The sequence below is a fragment of the Neoarius graeffei genome, chromosome 10 (genome assembly GCF_027579695.1).
Source record: "Neoarius graeffei isolate fNeoGra1 chromosome 10, fNeoGra1.pri, whole genome shotgun sequence".
Taxonomy (NCBI): Eukaryota; Metazoa; Chordata; class Actinopteri; order Siluriformes; family Ariidae; genus Neoarius; species Neoarius graeffei.
In genome coordinates, this window is record NC_083578.1 from 17,609,050 (window position 1) to 17,632,790 (window position 23,741).

The following is a 23,741-nucleotide window of genomic DNA, read 5'->3' on the forward strand; positions in this document are numbered from 1 at the left end:
GGAAGCTTACATTCTCCTCTTGTGTATATATAACTAGTCATCGACCTCTTCCACAACGTGCTCAAATCAAATGTTATGTGTCAGTTTCTATTTTTGCTGGACGTCGGAGTACGGCGCATCGAGCAGCACAGAGAAGTTTGCATGGTACAGGAAATCGAGTATCTCATCTCATCTCATTATCTCTAGCCGCTTTATCCTTCTACAGGGTCGCAGGCAAGCTGGAGCCTATCCCAGCTGACTACGGGCGAAAGGCGGGGTACACCCTGGACAAGTCGCCAGGTCATCACAGGGCTGACACATAGACACAGACAACCATTCACACTCACATTCACACCTACGGTCAATTTAGAGTCACCAGTTAACCTAACCTGCATGTCTTTGGACTGTGGGGGAAACCGGAGCACCCGGAGGAAACCCACGCGGACACGGGGAGAACATGCAAACTCCACACAGAAAGGCCCTCGCCGGCCCCGGGGCTCGAACCCAGGACCTTCTTGCTGTGAGGCGACAGCGCTAACCACTACACCATCGTGCCGCCCGAAATCGAGTATAAAATACAAAATAAAATGCCGCTGACTGATTTTTATCATTTTGTCCATTAGGCTATTTACTTATTTGTTCAAAGTTCAGGTTTCACTGTTCAATGTTAAATCTTTAACAATAAAAAAGCCTAATAATGCACCGGTGTTTTATTGCTTTGCATGCCTTCCAAGCCTATGATAATGTGAGTGACAATTTTGCTGACACTAAAGAAATAGCAATTGCATATCACTTTCACCAACACAGGACACATAGCTAAGTACTTACCTTCCTATTAGTACGTTAATTTTAATTCTACATTTCCATATTTTGGAAAGGACCAGGGGAAAAAAATCATGCACTTGCTGCCCTTTTTCTGACTTTGAGCCCCTGCCCCTCTATAATCCTGTGCACGTCCCTGCCAGGGTGTGCCCTGCCTTTCACCCGTAGTCAGCTTGCCTGCGACCCTGTAGGACAGGATAAGCGGCTACAGATAATGGATGGATGAATGGATAAGGTAGTGAAGGAGTAGTGCAAAAGTACTAAGTATACAAAAAAGGATATCTCATCTCATTACCTCTAGCCGCTTTATCCTGTTCTACAGGGTCGCAGGCAAGCTGGAGCCTATCCCAGCTGACTACAGGCGGAAGGCGGGGTACACCCTGGACAAGTCGCCAGGTCATCACAGGGCTGACACATAGACACAGACAACCATTCACACCTTTCACACCTACGGTCAATTTAGAGTCACCAGTTAACCTAACCTGCATGTCTTTGGACTGTGGGGGAAACCGGAGCACCCGGAGGAAACCCACGCGGACACGGGGAGAACATGCAAACTCCACACAGAAAGGCCCTCGCCGGCCACGGGGCTCGAACCCGGGCCTTCTTGCTGTGAGGCGACAGCGCTAACCACTACACCACCGTGCCGCCCTCAAAAAAGGATGTATATAAAAGAAATAAACTAGAGTTTAAAAATTAACAAAGTTGCATAAATTAACAGGTTTGCAGATATACAGAATGGTGCTGTTTATTCGGATACATCAGTGAAGCAGTGTCTGGCTCCAAACTGGATGGTTTTAATCTCATATTGGGAGCCACATTGATCCGGTTGCGCTGCTTTGTTTTCTCAAACAAAGAATCCTCATGTCTTTGCGCTTTGTCCTTGCTCGTGTCTGATGTTTCTTGTGCTTTTCTTTTGACTGACCCGGTCTTCAGCCACCAATCTATTATCTTTGACAGTTTGATGCCAAGTCTAATTTGGTTACTCGTAGTTTCTCTGCATTCCCTCCACGTTCAGAGGTGACGTTGATGTGAAAGTGTAACCTAAAGCCGTCGAACACTCCTTATTGGCCATCAAAGAACGCAAGTCAAATGGACCGGATGAAATTCCTAACTGGGTACTGAAGAACTTTTCATCTGTCATCAGGCGTCCTGTATGTTCTATTTTCAATTCTTCTATTTCTCAAAGTCATGTTCCTTCGCTGTGGAAGTGTGCTAATGTTATTCCTTTGGCAAAATTCCCCAACCGCGTTCTACTGACAGTGACCTTAGGCCAATATCTTTGACTGCTGTTCTTAGCAAAGTGCTTGAAGGTTTTGTTTTTGATTGGCTTGCTACTATTGTGATTCCATACATTGATCCTTTCCAGTTTGGTTGTGTTAAGAAGTCTAAAACTACGCATGCTTTGGTCCATCTAATTCACCAATGGCTCGCTGCAACTGAACCTCCTCGAACTGTGGTTCGATCCGCCTGTCTGATTGATTTCTCGAAAGCCTTTGACAGGATCGACCATAACATTTTGTTACACAAGCTTTGTTTGATTAATGTTCCTCCAATTTTATTAAATTGGTGCGCTAATTTTTTGCAGAACCACCAGCAACGTGTTAAACTTGGTAACTCTACATCTAGTTGGAAACCGATCCATGCCAGCGTACCACAAGGAACAAAGCTAGGGCCTTTATTCTTCCTGGTTATCGTTAATGATCTATGCTCTGAGCTTCCCATGTACGGTACAAGTATGTGGATGATTGTACTGTTTTTGAGGCATCTCAAAAACATCTTGTCATCTGAACTTTCAGTTCTGCAGCAAGAAATTGACAAGATCAGTGAGTGGACAACGAATAACAACATGAAGCTCAATGTTTCAAAAACTAAAGTGTTAACCATCTCTTTTTTTTTAAGAACCAAGAGTATTTCGAGCCTTTGTTAGTCAATAACCAACCTCTTGAAGCGGTCCAAACCATCAAGCTCCTTGGAGTCCAGTTATCATCTGATCTCAAGTGATCTAGTCATATTGACTACTTATGTGCTAAGGCTAACAAATGTCTGTATGCCCTACGAATTTTGAGACGTAGTGGTGTACCACCGTGTGATCTTCGAACAGTATATTGCTATTTCATTCGTCCAGTCCTGGAGGACGCCTACCCTGTATGGCATTCATCGTTGACTTGTAAGCTGAGGGATCACGTGGAAGATATCCAACATCGTGCTGTTTGTGTCATACATCCACACCTGTCGTATGATGAGGGTCTTTCTGTACTAAATCTGCCAACGTTATTTGATTGTGGAGAATCTCTGTGTAAATCCTTTTATAAAGCTAATTTTGGTACTGATACTAAACCTGTATGATTTGCTACCTGAATGTAAAAATCATAGGTATGAACTCAGAGATCTGAAAAAGCTACCTTTGTTCAAGTGCGGAACCAAACGTTTTAAGAACAGCTACTTGCCTTCTTTCATAAGTTTACTTATTTTTTTTTACTAGATTTTGTAAATTATATTCTTGAGTTTTTCAATTTCAATCATTTCTGATTGTTAATTGCAAGTCAGGTTTACATGGGTGGCACGGTGGTGTAAGTGGTTAGCACGGTCGCCTCACAGCAAGAAGGTTCTGGGTTCGAGCCCAGCGGCCGGCAGGGGCCTTTCTGTGCAGAGTTTGCATGTTCTCCACATGTCTGCGTGGGTTTCTTCTGGGTGATCTGGTTTCCCCCACAGTTCAAAGACGTGCAGTTAGGTTAATGTGGGGTCAAAGTGCCCTTGAGCAAGGTACCTAACCCCTGACTGCTCCCTGAGCGCTGTAGTGTGGCTGCCCACTGCTCTGGGTGTGTGTGTGTGCGCGTGTGTTGACTGTTTCAGATGGGTTAAATGCAGAGGATGAATTTCACTGTGCTTGAAGTGAATTTGTAGTGAAGTGGTGCACTGTCGCCTCTTTGTAGTGAAGTGGTGCACTGTCAGGTTTACATGGGCGGCACGGTGGTGTAAGTGGTTAGCACGGCCAAAGTGGCTTGAGCCCAGCGGCCGGTGAGGGCCTTTCTGTGTGGAGTTTGCATGCTGTCCCTGTGTCCGCGTGGGTTTCCTCCGGGTGCTCCGGTTTCCCCCACAGTCCAAAGCAGGCTAGGTTAATTGGTGGCTCTAAATTGACCGTAGGTGTGAGTGTGAATGGTTGTCTGTGTTAGCCCTGCGATGACCATAATGTCCCAAATGAGAGACCAGTTGTCCAGGGTGTACCCCACCTCTCACCCATAGTCAGCTGGGATAGGCTCCAGCTTGCCTGCGACACTGTAGGACAGGATAAGCGGCTACAGATAATGGATGGATGGATGAACTCCCAGACCACCAGGGGTCGCTCGCGGACCACAACTTTCAGAAATGGTGCTTTACATAATTTTTAGTTAACTTATATAGTGTTTTGTGAACTATATTTATATTTTTGTTGTATTTGAAATGATCTTGAGTGTCATGAAAGGCACTTTTAAATATAAATTCATGATGACCACATGGTCTGATTTTGTAAGTAAAATGAGTGCATTGACACTGCTCTGTGGAACTTCAACTGAACCCAGAAGTGCGTTATTGCGCATGCGCGCACGTTGAACCCTCTACTTTTTTCAAGTGAGTCATTTGGTTCAGCTCATCTGTAAAGAGTCGACTCTTATGACTCCTAAACGATCTATCTGACTCGACTACACGCTACATTTCATGAAATTGACTGAAATAATCAGCAAAGAAGTACACGTGGCATCCGTGCATTAATGATATTGTGTATGCTGTGTTTCAGAAAGTTAATTTTAATTGGTCTTGATGCACTTGGTTACATCTTTAAAAGAAAAAAAAAAGACACACGAGTCGTCTCTGAACATTCACGTAAAAGAGTCGGTTTAAAGATTCGATTCAAAGAATCACTTCACTCCTGAGCAACACATCACGAATCAAACGGCGCTTGTTGACGGATGTGAACCTTTTGTTTAGAGGATTCTCGACATGCCGGAGTGTGTTGGCCTTAGCTAGCTGACCTGCTTCTAATTTTTTTCGGTAAGGATAACGACTTATATTTTATCTACCTACTCTGTAAAATATACAAAAATAAGACGGGTGAGCTAACTTGGCTGTTTGGTTAGCAAGCTAACTTGCTAATCTGTGGTTGTGCACTAACTTTATGGGCTACGTTATAAGCTAAAGCTAGCTTATTTAGCTAATTTCCACTGTTTTGTTAGCTGACTATGATTATGACTAATACTATCAGCACTTTTATAAAATTTGAACAAATAACTTGAATTAGTGTTCATCCACCAAGCTAGCGGTTTATTCTTCCCTCAACCCCAATCATATCTCAATAATCCCGCCCCCGGCTTAGCATTGGGTAGTGTATTAAACTCAACTGCAGTTCGAGGATTTTAATTGGCCTATTACCTTTTTAAACAACCAATCACCACGCAGGATATGAAATATCTCAGACTTTAGGTTGAGGAGGAAAAAAAAACATGCTTCCAGTGCTGAATTGCTGACGTCATGCTTTCTGGTACTGTAGTTAGTAACACACTTTCAATGTCATGTCACAAGAACTTTAATCACTTTTAATTTAATTGTTTACAATTAGTTAGATGATTTTCTGTTGCAGTAAGCTCCGTTATCACTTTAAAAGAGTTCAGTCTGAGGAGATCAGGTCTTCTGAAAATGGATTTGAACAATAAATTAAAAAAAAAATTGTTGCAGTCAAGTCAGCTTTGTTTGTCTATAAAGCACATTTAAAACACTACAAGGGCTTCCAAAGTGCTGTGCAATAGAATTAATAACTCGACAAATAATTCTACAGGGATTAAAAAAAACAAATTTAACTGACACACCAATAAGACGATAAAACTGAGTGAGTAAAGACACAAAAAGATAATGTTCTTTGTGTTTTGTAAGGAAGACAGAAAATATTCTTTATCTCATCTCATTATCTCTAGCTGCTTTATCCTGTTCTACAGGGTTGCAGGCAAGCTGGAGCCTATCCTAGCTGACTACGGGCGAAAGGCGGGGTACACCCTGGACAAGTTGCCAGGTCATCGCAGGGCTGACACAAAGGTGGGGTTTACATTAGACCGTATCAGCGGATCATCAGATTAACGTTTTTAAAACGATTAGTGTGCACACAGCAACGCCAATACACGATTTGCGTGCACACAGCAATGCCAATACACGGATACGCTCGGCTCCGCAGGCATCCTGCGCTCCAAATCACTCTGCCCTGAACAGCGAGTGCCCTCTGGAGGGTGTGCACTCTGGCCCTGCGCAGCTCACAAAGCGCATGAGCAGTGATTTGGGACTGAGCCGCTGTGTGTGAGATCTCAGTGCATGTCGGGCATGCGCGTCACTTACCACTTGCAAGTGGAAGGATGGCAAGCCTAAAGACAATCATAAGTACACAATGGGCAGTATTTGCATCAGTATTTGCAGTATTTTCATACTTTTATACTCTTTAATGAAAGGTGATACAAGCCGGAAGTCCGCGCCGTTTTTCAGCAGTCGCGTCACATGACCAACGCCAGCGAATCAGGAAGGTGGATGTCACAGTGACATTGTCCAATGACGACGCCAGCTAGAGCTCAGCACAGCGTATCCGTGTATTCTCAATGTTTACACAGCACCGGACCAGACACGATCTGGATTGAATACGTGGACCCTGGCGGATTCCCGTTTCCCGGCGTTTCCAGGCGTTTTAATGTAAACGGACAGTGCATCCGCGAAGAAAACGAGACAGATACGGTCTAATGTAAACTTGGCCATAGACACAGACAACCATTCACATTCACACCTACGGTCAATTTAGAGTCACCAGTTAACCTAACCTGCATGTCTTTGGACTGTGGGGGAAACCGGAGCACCCGGAGGAAACCCACGCGGACACGGGGAGAACGTGCAAACTCCGCACAGAAAGGCCCTCGCCGGCCATGGGGCTCGAACCTGGACCTTCTTGCTGTGAGGTGACAGCGCTAACCACTACACCACCGTGCCACCCAAATATTCTTTATTTGCTTCAATATTTTCTGGCATACTGTATGACAGAAAAAGTCCTTTTTATAATTGAGTGTATTAAATAGCTACTAAATTGTTGTGTACATTATTAGACATATCTACTATGAAGGTTTGCACACACGGGGGGGGTAAGGCCCTGGTCACATGACAGCTTGCGATTGCTTTGTGAATACTTGGCGATGAAAAATTGGTAGCATCGCCACCAATCGTGTACTACATGGCGAATGTTCTCAGAGCTTCGCAAGTTGTTTTTTGGTGTGTCTCCACCTCATGAGTGAGTGGCCAAAAACATTGCAAAAAATTTCAATGCATACATTGAAATTTGGTAGCGATGTTTGTTTGCTTAGTTTGCCGACAAAAACAATGACTACGCTCAAATGGGTTTAGGAACATTTCCTGAAGCTCAGGGAACCTTCGTCAAGCCTCTTGATGTATTTGTCTCGAATCCATGTCCCCGATGCTCGCGGGAGCCTCATCAACACAACAGCTCGGCATAGCCTAAACTTCGCCGAGACTTGAAAAGCATATTTACATTTAGGGATCCTTCAGAGCACGTTGTACGCTCGCTTGGGACCCAGTCATTATGGGAAACGCCTGATGCTGATTTGAACGCAATCAGCATGTGCATATAATGACGCTGTTTTCACAGAGACTTTGTGAAGTATTCTGTCAGGTATGTGGTGGTAGACGGTTCTAAGTGCAGGCAGAGTGTTTATTAGCAGGCGTGATATTTACAAAAATGAATGCGGAGTCATAAACATGGCTAGAAACAAACGTCACCGTGATAATGAAAATACTTCGCAAAGCTTCGGTGTCCTTATATGCATGTGCTGATTGCAGTCAAATGAGCGTCGAGTGTTCCCTATATCGACTGGGTCCTGTGAGCGAGCATGGCCACTCAAGCATGCGAAGGCGTGACAGTCAAGTGTTCGCCTGCTGTGTGACCGCAACTTTTAGCTCGCCTGTATATCGCCATGCATCATCACCAGAACGCGATAACCCATTGCGAGCTGTAGTGTGACCGTAGCTTAATTTTTTTTTTCCCCTTTGCAATGTGTGTGAATAATGATCTAGTTTCATTTGTAGTACTCAGTACAAGCTGCTCCAGAAGGTTTTGCCAATAAGTCTGGCAAGGCAACACCCACTTCCACCAATCATAGACCTGCAGCTAGAGATGAGAGTTTTGAGTCTTTTCAGTTCAATGATTTGTTGAAATTTGCAACCAACCTTCAGATTTCAGCTAACCTTCAGGTGAACGTTGTATGGTTATGGCAGTCAGATGTGTCCAGTTGTGTACTTTTAAACGTTCTTGAAAAGGTTTCAGGGTAATGCTGCCTATATAATTCTTTAAAGGTCTCATTGCATCGTTTTTTCATTAATTGTGCGGTGGTCTCTAGTATGAATGAATGCCCTGTGAGCCGGTTTTGGTGAAAAAAATGCTGTGGTTCTCCTGTTTCAGGCTGTTCTGGTTTGGTGGAGGAGTGGGTGGCGGGAGAACGACAGGATTTCAGCTCTTACTCATTAATATTCATGACATAAACATGTTGCCTCTGATTGGCTAACAGCACTGTGACGCTACCTCCAGTGGGTCAGAACAAGCGGATGTGGGTGTCTTTTTGTAAAAACTGTTTCGATTGGCTATTATGGTCTCAACATCGATGTTTTGACCAATAACAATGTAGATGTGGCAGCAGGGGCGTGGCTGAGCGGCGGTCTGTGAATGGAGGGTGGAGTCAGGGAAGGTAAGTGGCAGAATCACTGCACCTGACGGGAATTAACGTGTTTGTGTGTCTTCCCCAGTGACTGCGCCCTAGGTATCAATGCGCTGTCGAAGCGCGCAGAAGGTGTTAGTACGCCTGTCATTATAGTGCGGACTTTCCATAGCATAGAAAATCGCCACGTTTCAACTTGTGTAACTGAACTTTGTTTCATGTCACTGGTCATATAAACCTATGTAAACAGGAAAAACGTGGAAGAGTTTGGTCGCATCTAACTACAGCCCCAAAAAATACCGTTGGCCATACTGAGCCTAGCTACATTGCTAACAGGAGTGACAGCGCGTCTGACTGACTGGGAGGTCGCACAAAGCTCGGAGAGGTACGGATCAGCTCGTCTCAATTCAGAAAAGAACATATTTCATTATGGAAGTACGGTGGACTGTTCCATTAAACCTGTGATTTGCAGCAATGCAGCGCTGACGATGCCACAGCCATTTATAGAGTCTGAGAGGGACTGCCTTACTTTCTTCACCCTTAGAAGTCACACCGATACCCAATCATGGGCATCTGTGAGCTCATATATGTGGAAGGGGGTGGACAGCGCTTTTCTCCGAGTGGGTTGCACTGCCCTGTGATGCAGCAGTTTGAAAACTGTGGTTCTCATGTCTCACCTTCACCCTCTCCGGTTGGCAGGATGATCGGGGAGGGCTGGTTGGTGGGTGGGAATTGGTAAAGACTAAATCGGGAGGAAATGATGTCAGAAACAGGCTTGTAGTACTCGAGTACAGGACTTGGACTTGAGTCCGACTTGACTTGGACTTGAGCACTGATGACTCGGACTCGTGCATTAACTACATTCAGACTCGTAAACTGAACACGAGGACTCTGATTTTTTTTCTTTATTTTTTTGTAACATGCCATAATAATTTGGCATAAGATATTTATATCTACTTTAATGTTTGTACTAATTTTGTCTAAGAGTGTCACACCTGCGCGCCTTGGTGCATGCATCAGAGAGACTCTCGGGCGCACTCCAGACAGCGCCAAGGGGACTCTCGGGCGCACTCCAGACAGCGCCAAGGGGACTCTCGCACGCGCTGTAAACAACTCGCACCTGCACAGGATTAAGGTGCAATCAGCATGCCTGTATAAAAACTGTGAAACCACACTTACTTTGCGAAGTATTGAGTTGCATTGCTGATGCGTTACTGAGCCTTATTACCTTGTTTGGTTTCCTGATCCCTGATTTCCTTTTTTTTGTCTTTGATTCTGCCGAGTCTATGATAGCCTGTTTGTGCCTCACTCGACCTGTCGCCTGTTTCACCGTTTTACAATTTTGCCTGCCGTTCTGGATTGTTTCCCTGTCTTCACTTGTATTAATAAACGCACCTTCTGCACTTGCGTCCGTCTCCCAACTATCTCTGACAGAATACTTCACACTCCCTGATAAAGAGAAGCACATTCACCTGTTCATACGTCATGTTCAGGAGCAAACTAATGTTAATGATGCTGAAACAGCCGCCGTCAAATGGTGCGGTTGGAGTTTTGTTCTCGGACTCGACTCGAAATTTTCTTTAATGACTTGGGTTTGGCTCGGACTTGAACACTGGGGACTCGAGACTGGACTCAGACTCGAGGTTTAGTGATTCAACTACGACACTGGTTGTAAATAAACTGTGTGTGGAGAAAAATCCCAAATTGTTGTCTGTAGAGCTAACAGTATTGGTAATTTAAAACTCAGAAGCAAGTAGCGATCTGCCTTTTTGTTGTCTTCGTTCATTCTGCTGTGAAACGAGAGACCATCATTTCGAAAAGTTTTTCTTTTCCTGCCTCCAGTTTGACATTTTTTCGTGTTGCGTGCACAAATAAATCTGTGACCTGTATGAAGTAGGTGACTGGCCACACAGAAGTCGATTTGCATCTGGCGTGAAAATATTTCAGCAATGTTTAACTTGATGCAGTCGAGAGAAGGAAGGAAGGAAGGTGAGGTGCGACTACCTGTACGAGCCAAAGTGTCTTTCCTTTCGTAGCTTGGATCCCAGCTGAAGAAACTCGCCGTCTTTTTGGGATTTTTAAAAAGTGGCTGAAGAAACGACACCTGTGTTTTCACCTCAGATTTGGACAAACGTTCAAATAATTCGGACATTATAGACCGTGCTGTAAAGCGAGTTCTTTCCTATTTGTTACAGAGAGGTGGGCTACGGTCACTGTGTATATGGTTTGTGAACCGAATAAAATCAGAATCACATTTTGAAAGCTTTTATGTCCGTCACAGCGTTCAGCCTATGTGATTACATCGAAGTACATCATCAATTTTTTTTTTAAAATATCTGACTGTTAATAAGGTTTAAAGATATTTGTTCAACTCAAAGCTGACATCTCGGACCTTGGTTAAATCCAGAATGTGTTCTGTGAATAGCGAGGTCTGTGTTTACCAGACAGGTGTGATATCAGTAGCAAACAAAAAAAACAGGACGGACAGCTCTGGGGGTGAACAATGCAAATCGGTGAAACTCCACCCGCCTCGCCGCTGTGGTGTCAAAACGTAGCAACAGTAGAAGTCTGACACGGTTTTACTCTTGCTCTGTGTGGCAGGGCCTGCTGTTCTGTGTTTGCTGACCGGAGGGATGATGGGAGCACTGGTGAACGTCCGGAGAGGAAGTCGCTCTCCGCCTTTGCTCGTGGTCGCCCTCGTCTCTTGCATCATCCTGTTCGGCTTCAACTACTGGGTGTCCAGCTCAAGAAACGTGGAGCTTCAGGTTTGTCCTGTCTGCATAGTTTTTCTGAATACTTGCAAATATGCTGTAAGCAGCTTTGGTTTGATCTGAGCAGAAGTGATTATTTTTTAAAAATCATTTCTGTTCCTTCTTTCCAGTTTCAGTGTAAATGAAAACAAGGATAACTGTTTCTTTTCCAAAGTCTGTGTGTACATGTACTATATTATATATGTATTTATTTCATAAGCTAATAGAGTTGGAAACCCGGTAGCTGTGTTTTGTATAAATGAAAACGTCCACACAGACTCTTTAATCGTACGGTTTGTGCCCCAGCTTACAGCATAATAATTTACCTGAGGATTTTTCCAGAATAATTCCAAATGCAAGATGGCTCCGGTTTTGTCTAGCTAGCTCCAATGGGTCTGGGTTTGTTTTTTTTCCCCCTTCTCTCAGGTTCTATTAACCTTCTCATGCAAACTTTTTTTCACAATGAGGTTTTACATCAAGAACTCTATTTACATTTCACTCCATTCACTTTTGTTTCTAGCCAAGAATTCAAATTGTGTACATTTATGGTCTGAATGAAAGCAGGATGTGAATTTGATCCAAAAAGAAAATAATCATGGAAAAAAAAAGTGTTGTGTGTTTAGGCAGAACATTTTTAAGCAGCTAATGAGTTACACTGAAAAAAAAAAATAGCGTTAATAACCAGTGACGGAGATTTCAGATCAAAGGTTCTGCCCTGGATCAGTGTTTTCAGTTGCACTTTCAGGCCTTTCAATGACACGAAACCTGTGACGGATAACATAGTAGGCGCCCAAATTAAAAAGGTGCCCAAATTAAAGTGCATATTCTGGACCAATTTTGTTTGTTTTTTTTTTTTTTTAATATGAAAGAATGTCCCTTTACACACTCATCCAGAAGGGTAATTTTGCACAAGGCCATCTGTCTACAGCAGAAAAAAATAACAAAACACGTCTGGAAAAATCCCAAGGGAGTCTGGAGCCAGATTCGTGACGTCACCTGCGGAAGCGCCAGCAGGCTGCGCGAGCTTTGCACGGTTTCAGTGCACAGCCTGTGTAGACCAAGCGCTCCCATTTCTCTCTCATTGTCCGGTCTTTTGGAAAACGATAAGTACTAATCCCATCAAGATTGGTGTTGCTACACCCTCCTACGATACATCTGTTAACCATTTTAATAATTACGCGATAACGTTGAAGAAATTTGCAGAAAACCACCAGGTTGTTTTCTCATAAACAAACCAGCGCTGACGTAGGATTCAGAGGGAGGCGTCCCGCACACGATGTCACGAAACTCAATGTTTGCCGGGAAATCCAAATGCCAAGTTTTTTCAGAGGCGGACCAATTCACCTCAAATGGCTTGATTTCAACTGAATTTTTCTGGTATTGCGCAAGGTAAAAAAATTGCAGAGAATGTAGAATGTGACAGATATTTGACCAAAGTTTAATATAAAATAGGAGAATTACACTGATCTTGCTCCTGAATTTACCTGTGATATGCACTTTGAGGTCAAGCGCCCAAAATACGCTACAAAAAATAAATAAAATAAACTTGGCTGCATAAAACCCAATGTCTTGACTTTCTTCTTTAAAAATACCGGAATTGGCGAGAATTAGCATGTATTTCTCGTAATTGATGCAAAATCCACACCATTCCCATGTTGTTCCAGGTTCATCGAACTAACCGTAAGCCTTGCGCAGAGCACAAATTCTCCATCAATGCCATGATTTCGTGGAGGAGCGAGACTCGCGTACCAATGACCAGAGCGGGATTTCCACATTAGACTTTAATTTCCGAACACAGTATTGTTCATTTGCGGTGCACGTTTTTTGTTTCTCGAACTGTTTCAGAGCTCTGGTAATAAATATACAGGGCTTTCCCCAAAGCACGGATACACAGTGCATCGCCGCGCTGTCATTTGTACGTCAGGGGGAAAAAAAATACCATAAATTGAACAATGCAGAGTATTTTCCGCACCTAAATATCTTCGATTTCCATCTGAAAATGAGTAATAACTATAGAAATAGGAAGATATTGTAATATCTAGGTCTAGACTATCCTGGTCCTCAACCCAGAAGTGAAAATAGAGGTTTACTGTGTGCACTGACTGTCATTTGAAACCATACATAAAACCACGTTCTCGGCACTGGTCGCTAGATGGCGCTGTTGCATGATTTGATGTTGATTCTGTTCCTGGCCTCCTGGAATTGGAAAATGGAGAGGTGTGCAATGAAGTGTTTTCATTTCAAATCTAATTTTGCCTCTTGCATATTTGACAAGGTAAAAAACAGCAAATTTAATAATGTTGAATTGTGCCTAAATCGGCACTAGATGCCACCAGAATGCACCATTTGAAGTCTCCGATTTCAAAATTTTCCAAGAGTGCATGCCCCGGACCCCCTCAAGCAGCTTTCGGGGCCCTCCAGACCAGGTCAGCCCTTATGGGCTGGGATTTGCATCAATAACCCCGCTTTTTTTTTTTTTTCTTTTTTCCCCTGGGGAAAGCCCAAATATAACCAGAGACAGCACCGATTCGATACACATGAAGCGGGTACCAGCAAAAAATGGTGGATCAGATAATGAAGGGGGAAAAAATAATGACTTTGATCCAGTTTTCTAACAAATGAAGAAACTTTTGGAAATGTAAATGTTTACACTTCATGAGGTGTTTGTTAGGATTCAGTTTAAAAAAAAAAATTCATAACTATAGTACAGTATGTCCCTGAGGGTGGGTGGAACACTGAAGCGCAGAAATTATATAAAACGCACACACCAGGGCTTTACATTAGCACCCACCAAATGCGGGTAAAATTCGGTTTTGGCGGGTAATAACTTTAGTCTCACTAGCCACTTTGGCGGGTGGTTTATTCTGTGGTATAACAATATATTTTAATTGTATTTTTCTCTGAAGGCATCTGATATAATAAATGCATTGCAATGTAATATTACGCGCCTACAACTCCCATGAGCACCTGCAGAAACATTCTGACATCATATTAGAATTGTTTAGAACGTTCATTAACGTCTCAGATAAAATCAGTGATATGGTCACCTGCGGTTAATGAACAAAGCAACAAAGTTGCTGACGACTGACAAGCGCACTATATGGCGGCATATAGCTGGAGTTTCAAACCCTGCTGCTCAGGAAAAAAGGGGCAGAGATGAGCAGGGCCGGCGCAGCATTTTAAAATCACCGAGGTCCGTGATGCGCAAAGCGTGCGCCGAAAAATTTGACACATTTAAACGAGAGGGGTGAATTACAACGCCACATGAGATCTATTCCTGAAATTACTTTTAATGGTGTTTGAACTGAATATCATCAGTTTTGAAAAAAAAAAATCATGTATGTGGCAAGAGTAAGAATAATTTAAGCTTGTTTAATGGTTTGATCTGGCCCAAGCAACGAGGACAAAAGATACCCTAACCATGGAGCCTATGGAACTAGGATGCATTAACAATCTGGCATCCGTTACACCGACACGAAAAAAAAAAAATTCTAGGAAAAAAAATCAGTATACACCACCATGTTTTAGGCAAAGTTATCCAAGGCAAACATAAGTTGAAACTTTCTACTCTATTGCTTTGGCTTATCGAATGATTTATTTTTAAAATCAAACAAGGTAGGCTATAACTGCGCTGCTTCGAAAATGTAAATTTAACAGCTTGATGAAAGTGTGCTGATGGTTACCATGGAAACCCGTCTCCTGCACTGCATTCCTCCCCCGAGTCATGCGCTCATTCGCTTTTGTGTCCTTGGTCTCAGAGCCGCGTGCACCAAACACACAAGACAGAATCAACGTTTAACATAATTAACTGCACTGTTTATGGAGACGTTTTAATGTTGTTCTTTATTTTTTTTATCTCGTCTTGTCTCCTTCCGCTTTATCCGGGGCTGGGTCACGGAGGCAGCAGTCTGAGCATGGAAGCCCAAACTTCCCTTTCCCCAGACACCTCGGCCAGCTCCTCGGGAAGAACACCGAGGCGTTCCCAGGCCAGCCGAGAGACACAGTCCCTCCAGCGTGTCCTGGGTCTTCTCCGGGGCCTCCTCCCAGGGGGACATGCCTGGAACACCTCCCCAGGGAGGCGTCCATGAGGCATCCGAAAGAGATGCCCGAGCCACCTCAGCTGATTCCTCTCGATGTGGAGGAGCAGCGGCTCTACTCCGAGCTCCTCCCGAGTGACTGTGCTTCTCACCCTATCTCTAAGGGAGCGCCCAGCCACCCTGCGAAGGAAACTCATTTCAGCCACTTGTATCTGCGATCTTCAGGGGTGATAGCGTTCCGGCGCCGCGCCGGATTTCCGGCGCGCCGTGGCTGGGGAAAAAAAAAAAAATCTAGTTCGCCCATTGTCCTGTGTCATTCAAGATGCGCAGATAGACAGTAAAGGGAATTCCGAATTCCCTTTACTGTCTATCTGCGCATCTCAGAATGACACAGGACAATGGGCGAACTAGATTTTTTTTTTTTTCCCCCCAGCCACGTTCCGGCGCGGCGCGCCGGAACGCTATCACCCCTGGATCTTGTTCATTCGATCATTACCCAAAGCTCATGACCATAGGTGAGAGTTGGAACGTAGATCGACCGGTAAATTGAGAGCGTCGCCTTTTGGCTCAGCTCCTTCTTCACCATGACGGACCGGTAAAGCGACCGCATCACTGCGGAGGTTGCACCGATCCGCCTGTCGATCTCGTGCTCCATCCTTCCCTCACTCGTGAACAAGATCCCAAGATACTTAAACTCCTCCACTTGAGGCAGGACTTCTCCACCAACCTGGAGAGGGCAAGCCACCCTTTTCTGGTCGAGAACCATGGCCTCGGACTTGGAGGTGCTGATTCTCATCCCAGCCACTTCACACTTGACTGCAAACTGCCCCAGTGCATGCTGAAGGTCCTGGTTTGAAGAAGCCAACAGGACATCGTCATCCGCAAAAAGCAGAGATGAAATTCTGTGGTTCCCAAACAGGATTCCTTCCGGCCCCTGGCTGCGCCTAGAAATTCTGTCCATAAAAATTATGAACAGAACCGGTGTCAAAGGGCAGCCCTGCTGGAATCCAGCATGCACTGGGAACAGGTCTGACTTACTGCCGGCAATGCGAACCAGACTCCTGCTCCGTTCGTACAGGGACTGGACAGCCCTTAGCAAAGAGCCCTGAACCCCATACTCCCGAAGCACCCCCCACAGAATACCATGAGGGACACGGTTGAATGCCTTCTCCAGATCCACAAAGCACATGTGGACTGGTTGGGCAAACTCCCATGAACCCTCGAGCACCCTATGAAGTGTATAGAGCTGGTCCAGTGTTCTGTGACCAGGACGAAAACCGCATTGTTCCTCCTGGATCTGAGGTTCGACTATTGGTCGAATTCTCCTCTCCAGTACCCTGGAGTAAACCTTCCCTGGGAGGCTGAGAAGTGTGATTCCCCTATAATTGGAGCACACTCTCTGTTCCCCTTTCTTAAAAAGAGGGATCACCACCCCAGTCTGCCACTCCAGAGGCACTGTCCCTGGCCGCCACGCGATGTTGCAGAGGCGTGTCAACCAAGACAGCCCCACAACATCCAGAGACTTGAGATACTCAGGGTGGATCTCATCCACCCCTGGTGCCTTGCCACCGAGGAGCTTGCAAACCACCTCAGTGACTTGGGCTTGGGTAATGGACGAGTCCACCTCTGAGTCATTAGCCTCAGTCTCCTCAATGGAAGACATGACGGTGGGATTGAGGAGATCCTCAAAGTATTCCTTCCACTGCCCGACAATGTCCCCAGTCAAGGTCAACAGCTCCCCACTCGCACTGTAAGCAGTGTTGGCAGAGTACTGCTTCCCCTTTCTGAGGCGCCAGACGGTTTGCCAGAATTTCTTCGAGGCCGACCGATTAGTCCTTCTCGATGGCCTCCCCGAACTCCTCCCAGTTCCGAGTTTTTGCCTCCGCAACTGCCCGAGCTGTGGCACGCCTGGCCTGCCGATACCCGTCAGCTGCCTCAGGAGTCCCGGAGGCCAACATGGCCCCGGTAGGACTCCTTCAGCTTGACGGCATCCCTTACTTCTGGTGTCCACCACTGGCTTCGGGGATTGCTGCCACGACAGGCACCGGAGACCTTGCGACCACAGCTCTGAACAGCTGCGTCCACAATGGAGGTAGAGAACATAGTCCACTCAGACTCGATGTCCCCCGCCTCCCTCGGAAGCTGGGAAAAGCTCTCCCGGAGGTGGGAGTTAAAGACCCCCCTGACAGAGTGCTTGGCCAGACGTTCCCAGCAGACCTTCACCATATGTTTGGGCCTGCCAGGTCTGTCCGGCTTCCTCCTCCGCCAGCGGATCCAACTCACCACCAGGTGGTGATCAGTTGACAGCTCAGCCCCTCTCTTCACCCGAGCGTCCAAGACACAGGGCCGGAGATCAGATGAAACGACAACAAAGTCCATCATCGACCTCCAACCTAAGGTGTCCTGGTGCCACGTGCACTTATGGACACCCCTATGCTCGAACATGGTGTTCGTTATGGACAAACCGTGACTAGCACAGAAGTCCAATAACAAAACACCACTCGGGTTTAGATCGGGGAGGCCGTTCCTCCCAACCACGCCCCTCCAGGTGTCACTGTCGTCGCCCACGTGAGCATTGAAGTCTCCCAGTAGCACAATGGAGTCCCCAGTCTGAGCACCTCTCAGTACCTCTCCCAGGGACTCCAAGAAGGCCAGATACTCTACACTGCTATTTGGCCCATAGGCACAAACAACAGCAAGAGCCCTCTCCCCAATCCGAAGGCGCAGAGAGGCGACCCTCTCGTCACTGGGGTAAACTCCAACACATGGTGGCTGAGCTGGGGAGCTATAAGCAAGCCCACACCAGCCCGCCACCGCTCACCATGGGCGACTCCAGAGAAGTGGAGAGTCCAGCCCCTCTCGAGGAGCTGGGTTCCAGAGCCCAAGCTGTGCGTGGAGGTGAGCCTGTCTATCTCTAGCCTGTACCTCTCAACCTCCCGCACAAGCTCAGGCTCTTTCCCCCCCAGCAAAGTGACATTCCATGTCCCAACAGCTAACCGCTGTGTCCGGGGATCAGGTCGTCGAGGCCCCTGCCTTCGACTGCCGCCCAATCCACACTGCACCAGCCCCCTACAGCTACCTCTGTGGGTGGTGAACCCACAGGAGGTCGGGCCCACGTCACCTCTTCGGGCTGAGCCCGGCCGGGCCCCATGGGCAAAGGCCCAGCCACCAAGTGCTCGCATACGAGCCCCAACCCCGGGCCTAGCTCCAGGGTGGGGCCTCGGCTGCGCCATACCGGGCAACGTCACAGTCCTTGATTGATTCTCCATAAGGGTTTTGGTGAACTGCTCTTGGTGTGGCCTGTTACCTAGGACCTGTCTGCCTTGGGAGACCCTGACAGGGGCGTAATGCCCCCGGCAGCATAGCTCCTAGGATCATTCAAGCACACAAACCCCTCCACCACAATAAGGTGGCAGTTCTAGGAGGGGATAAAATTCAACTGGATAATATTTTTTTTATCCAGTTGAATATTTAGCGTCCAAATGTATTTTCAGCTCTTAAAAATGACCGAGGTCCAGACCGCGGGGGCCTCAGAGCTGGCTGCGGCCATGGAGATGAGCAAGACGCTAATAGGAAGATAAGACAGTTCAATGACAAACGGAAGTTTGGGTGAGATTAGCTAGTTCATAGCAAAACCGAAAATACCATGTACTGCGAAGACACTAGAAAGTCTGGCAAAGACGGGCACCAGTAATTTTAAACTCGAAACTATAAAGGACCACATCGGTAGTATAACATCAAAACTGGCGAAGACGGCTGGTTCACTACAGGACAGCATTGCTTTCAGTCCCTGGCTGTCGTGAAGTCAGCTGAGCTGGAAAGGATGGAGCTGCTGTTTAGAAACAGTCACGCGACTGGAAAGAAGTTGATCCCACCCCAGCTGTCAACTTATGGCCTGCTGGAAGCCTTAGGTCACGAAGACCATTTTTCATGGACCATTCAGACTCATCTGATGATGAATGTAATGAGGACATTTAATGTCTCTCTCTCTCTACACATGTTCTCACACACACACGCGCACACTATTAATAGATAATACATAATATACATAATAATACTTGATAATACACATCATACTTGCATATCAAAACATCAAATGTTTTTCAATGATAAATGTTTTGAATTGGACTTTTAATATTAGAATCAGTTCAGTTGTACTGAATGTTATTTTTCATATTATACGATATTTCATATTGTAAGGGGCTTGAATTTGAGTTCAATAAACAGAATACTCTGTTTATATTTTTGTCTGAATTGGTTGCATGTTTTCATATAGGGAGCTACCTTAACAGCACTGAATACTTGAGTGCTACTGTAGAGATACATTATACACTGCCATTCATAATTAAATCTAGATCTTCCGAACTTTAACGTATCATGGTGAAGAAAAAACTGCGATTTCCTGGCAACAAAATTGTGGCTAGTGAAAAGGCTGAATGGCCAGTGACTCGGGAAAACCACTAGCCACAGTGGCCGGTGAGCAAAAAAGTTAATGTAAAGCCCTGATACACACACTGTGTGTGTGTGTGTGTGTGTGTGTGTGTGTGTGTGTGTATAGCCACCTCTTTGCTCTCCCCCCTCTTTATCACTGCTCTGCCATCACTGTCAAACAGACAGACACACGCACGCATCAGTTGACAACAGGTGTGATCACTGTCAAGTTTATTTTTATAGCGCTTTTAACAGTAGACATTGTCGCAAAGCAGCTTTACAGAATTTTAATGACTTTAAACACCGAGCTAATTTTATCCCTAATCTATCCCCAATGAGAAGCCTGTTGCGATGGTGGCAAGGAAAAACTCCCTCAGACGGCCTGAGGAAGAAACGTCGAGAGGAACCAGACTCAAAAGGGAACCCATCCTTATTTGGGTGATAACAGCCAACGTGATAAGTTTTAACATGAAGTCAGTTTCGTTGATGTTATAAACTCTTCATTGATGGAAACTTGAGTGCAAAACTGTTCATGACAACTGCAGTCCTAAAGTTAGCAAGCCAACTGTAGTCCTCAGCCATAAAAGCATTACTGTAAGCGTCCAGAGCATCTTCCAAGTGTGACTTTCATCTGTCCATATGGGGCCGTCCTCCACAGGAGCGATGCGATGAAACTTCAGCCAGATGTAGGGCATCAGGATGGATCAGGCAGGTCTGAGGTGCAGAAGAGGTCAGCATCTCGAGCTTAGGATTGATGTGTAACTCGGAGGGACAGTGTGTGTGGGGGGGCGGGGAGAGAAAACACAGGTTGCTGGGTATGCCCAATGTCACCTGAATAAGTAGGAACAGTATACATTTTGCGCTGAGTACAAGCAGGGACTCCGGCAAAACTAACTATGGCAGCATAACTAAAAGGGGAGAGCCAGAAGGTAACTCAGGCATGAGGGAGCCCCGGGACATAAAGCAGCAGCCACTACACCGTCAACAAACTCGAGTGAGCAAGCGAGTGGGGACTGACAGCATCCATACATCCCAGTTTACCAAAACACTCTGTCTGAGGACCCTCCAGATCTACACCTTTACCTCATAAACACCATTAACAAAAGGCTTGACTGAACAGATATGTTTTCAGCCTCGACTTAAACCCTGAGACTGTGTCTGATTCCTAAACACTACTTTGCCACTCACATTCCCTGGCCCTGCCCTCCATTCACAAATCCGTGCTTGACCACGCCCCTGCTACCACCACAACTTTTTGAAAGAAAAACTATCAGATGGATTTCCATATCAGTCAATACTCAGGCTTTCAGTATTGGTATCCGAGAAAGTTGTACTTTTGCCATCTCTAAATACTCTACCTGGCTTAAAAAATTGCTGTTTGGATTTAAATAAGCAAATCCTTAAGAGTCTTTGGATAATTACTGCAGTGATTTTAATACGTTTCAGCTTTGAGTAATTCTCTCAACTCTAACTGATGCGGTGAGTAGTTTCTCATTTCTTGAGTGGTCGTGGAAAAAGATCTTACTGTGTTTTTAAGAAGGATCAAATTATTGACCTGCATCAAGCAGAGAAAACAACTAAGGAGATTCCTGAAATGACTGGAATTAAAAGCGATCCAAGGAAGGACAACCGGTGAACTGGCGGCAGGGTCACGGGCGTCGAAGGCTCATTGATTTGCATGGGGCACGAAGGCTAGCCCATATAGTCCAATCCCACTGAGCTACTGTAGCACAAACTGCTGAAAAAGTTAATGCTGACACCTTGGTGTTTTAGCCAGCTTTTAACTTTTTTCAGCAGCTTGTGCTACAGTAGCTCTCCTGTGGGATTGGAGCATATGGGCTAGCTTTTGTGCTCCATGCGAATCAGTGAGCCTTCGACACCCATGATTCTGTCGCTGGTTCACCGGTTGTCCTTCCTTGGACCACTTTTGGTCGGTACTAACCACTGCATACCAGGAACACCCCACAAGATGTGCCATGTTGGAGATGCTCAGACCCAGTCATCTAGCCATCACAATTTGGCCCTTGTCAAAGTTGCTCAGATCCTTACACTTGCCCATTTTTCCTGCTTCCAATGCATCAACTTCAAACACTGACTGCTGCCTAATATATCCCAACCCTTGCCATTGTACCATAATGGGATAATCAGTGTTCTTCACTTCACCTGTCAGTGATCATAATGTTATGGCTGATCGGTGTATATTACTCATGATCCCTGCCATAACCAAGCAGTAAGTGATTTTTTTTCTAATCGGGTGTGTTTGTGTGTTCAGACTAGGCTGCTGGAGCTGGAGGAAGCCATGCGGCGGGTGTCGACCGAGAAGACACGGGAGCAGGTGGGCCGGAGCCAAGCGGAGGAACAAGTACGCAGGCAAACGGAACAACTGGCCCTCTTGGAGGGGGCTCACCAGAGACGGCAGCAGAGCGCCCAGAACGTGTGGCAACAAGAGAAGGTACATGTACGTGAGAGTGAGGTGAGGTGAGCTTGCACACATTCTAATGTGTTATTGTTTCCATAGTAACAAGTTACACACTGATTTGTATGACCGATGTGCCACATTAACGGATTATTATTTAAAAATGTCGTTTTTGATAAGGTGAAGTTTTATGTTAAAGCAGAACTGAAGTCATTTTTAAACTTGCTTTATTTTTTAACGTGTTATTCAATTACATTTTCGGTTTTAGTAACCTTATATCGTGACTCGTATTGGCAACTAATTGCAATTAAATATGATACTTATCGGCCTATTCGGTTTTTAGCCATGTTGAATTTAGTTCGTTTGGTCGACAGCAGGCGTCACTTATCCACGCGATCTTCACAAGACTTGTGCGAGACTTCAAAACGTGAAGTGTCAGCTAGGTGTCAGTGCCGCCATTTTGAAAACTGTTTTCCAAACGAAATATTGCACAAAAACGAGTTTAAACGACGAGTACTGCCTACTTTTTTCAAACTTTCCTGATTGCTATCAAAACAAACAAAACTTCCGGCTTGATTACGTCAGCAATCGAAAGAGGGCGCGCGCGTCTTTTGACAATGTTGGCAGATGTTGGTCACTTTGATTTCTGCTGTACATTTTACTTCCGTCCTACGATGTCTTGCACAGGTCTCAGCGGATCTCGTTTACAGCCATTGCTTTGACATATGGACTGATATATTACAGAGCATATTTCAAACACTCATAACTTGCTATAGCAGTGACAAAATGGCGATCAAAAATGCATTCCGATATTTAATAAAATGAGAGAAATAGAATTTTGATGATAAATTTTCCTTCAGTTCTCCTTTTAAGCAGATACGCAGAACCTTTATTTTTAAATAAATTTGAGTGGATAGTATCTCCATCCTTGACTCTTGTAAGCTGCATAAATGGGAATAAAAAAAATATATTTTTGAGAGTTAAAATCAACCGCAAAGTTGGCGTTCGAGCTGCCCCGCTGAGCCAGCCAGCCTCAAGTGCGTGATGTCACAGCTGTAACCTGTTTTAATGCCGACACCTGTGACAGCTGTAGACCAAAGTCATATAAATAAAAATTTATGGTGAAAGTAAGAAATACCGTTACCGACTTGCTCAACTAAGACTGATTTGACTTCATTGATTGTGGGTTGACTCTCATTAAAACAGGAGAGGTGTTATAACTTATGCAACATACATGTACATGCATGCGTTTTCACTGATAAAACGTAAAAGGCTAATTAAATAATCAGATGAACTGAGACAATCACATTCTGAAGCAAATTAAATAATCTTATACTGCTAACTTAAACACAATATAAGTTACATGTATTAATCTAAATGCAGGTAAACGTGTTGTTTTTTCTTTGATACAAACGAGAGTCGGAGCTTACCCGTCTGTGTTCTCGCTTCTTGAAGGCCGATCTTGTGGCCGATTGTTTTGAAACAATCTGACTTTCAGTTCTCCGTTCATTCACTTCTTCCATGTAAGGGCGAGATATTGCTGCTGAGGCGAGCATATCCAACGGAAAGTTCAGAC

General features: G+C 45.1%; 1 protein-coding gene across 3 annotated transcripts in view; it reads left to right on the forward strand.

The window, feature by feature from the left end:
- The first annotated feature begins 4,708 nt into the window (after positions 1-4,708).
- golm1 (golgi membrane protein 1) overlaps positions 4,709-23,741 on the forward strand; it is a 34,433-nt gene continuing 15,400 nt past the window's right edge. Inside the window, exons 1-4 of one of the 3 annotated variants that reach the window (XM_060931397.1) lie at positions 4,709-4,833; positions 5,772-5,868; positions 11,133-11,296; positions 22,022-22,207. In XM_060931397.1, the coding sequence (XP_060787380.1) occupies positions 11,165-11,296; positions 22,022-22,207 (318 nt within the window). In that variant the 5' untranslated portion in view covers positions 4,709-4,833; positions 5,772-5,868; positions 11,133-11,164. The remainder of the gene's footprint in view (positions 4,834-5,771; positions 5,869-11,132; positions 11,297-22,021; positions 22,208-23,741) is intronic. The other 2 variants (XM_060931396.1, XM_060931399.1) reach the window with 2 other exon arrangements.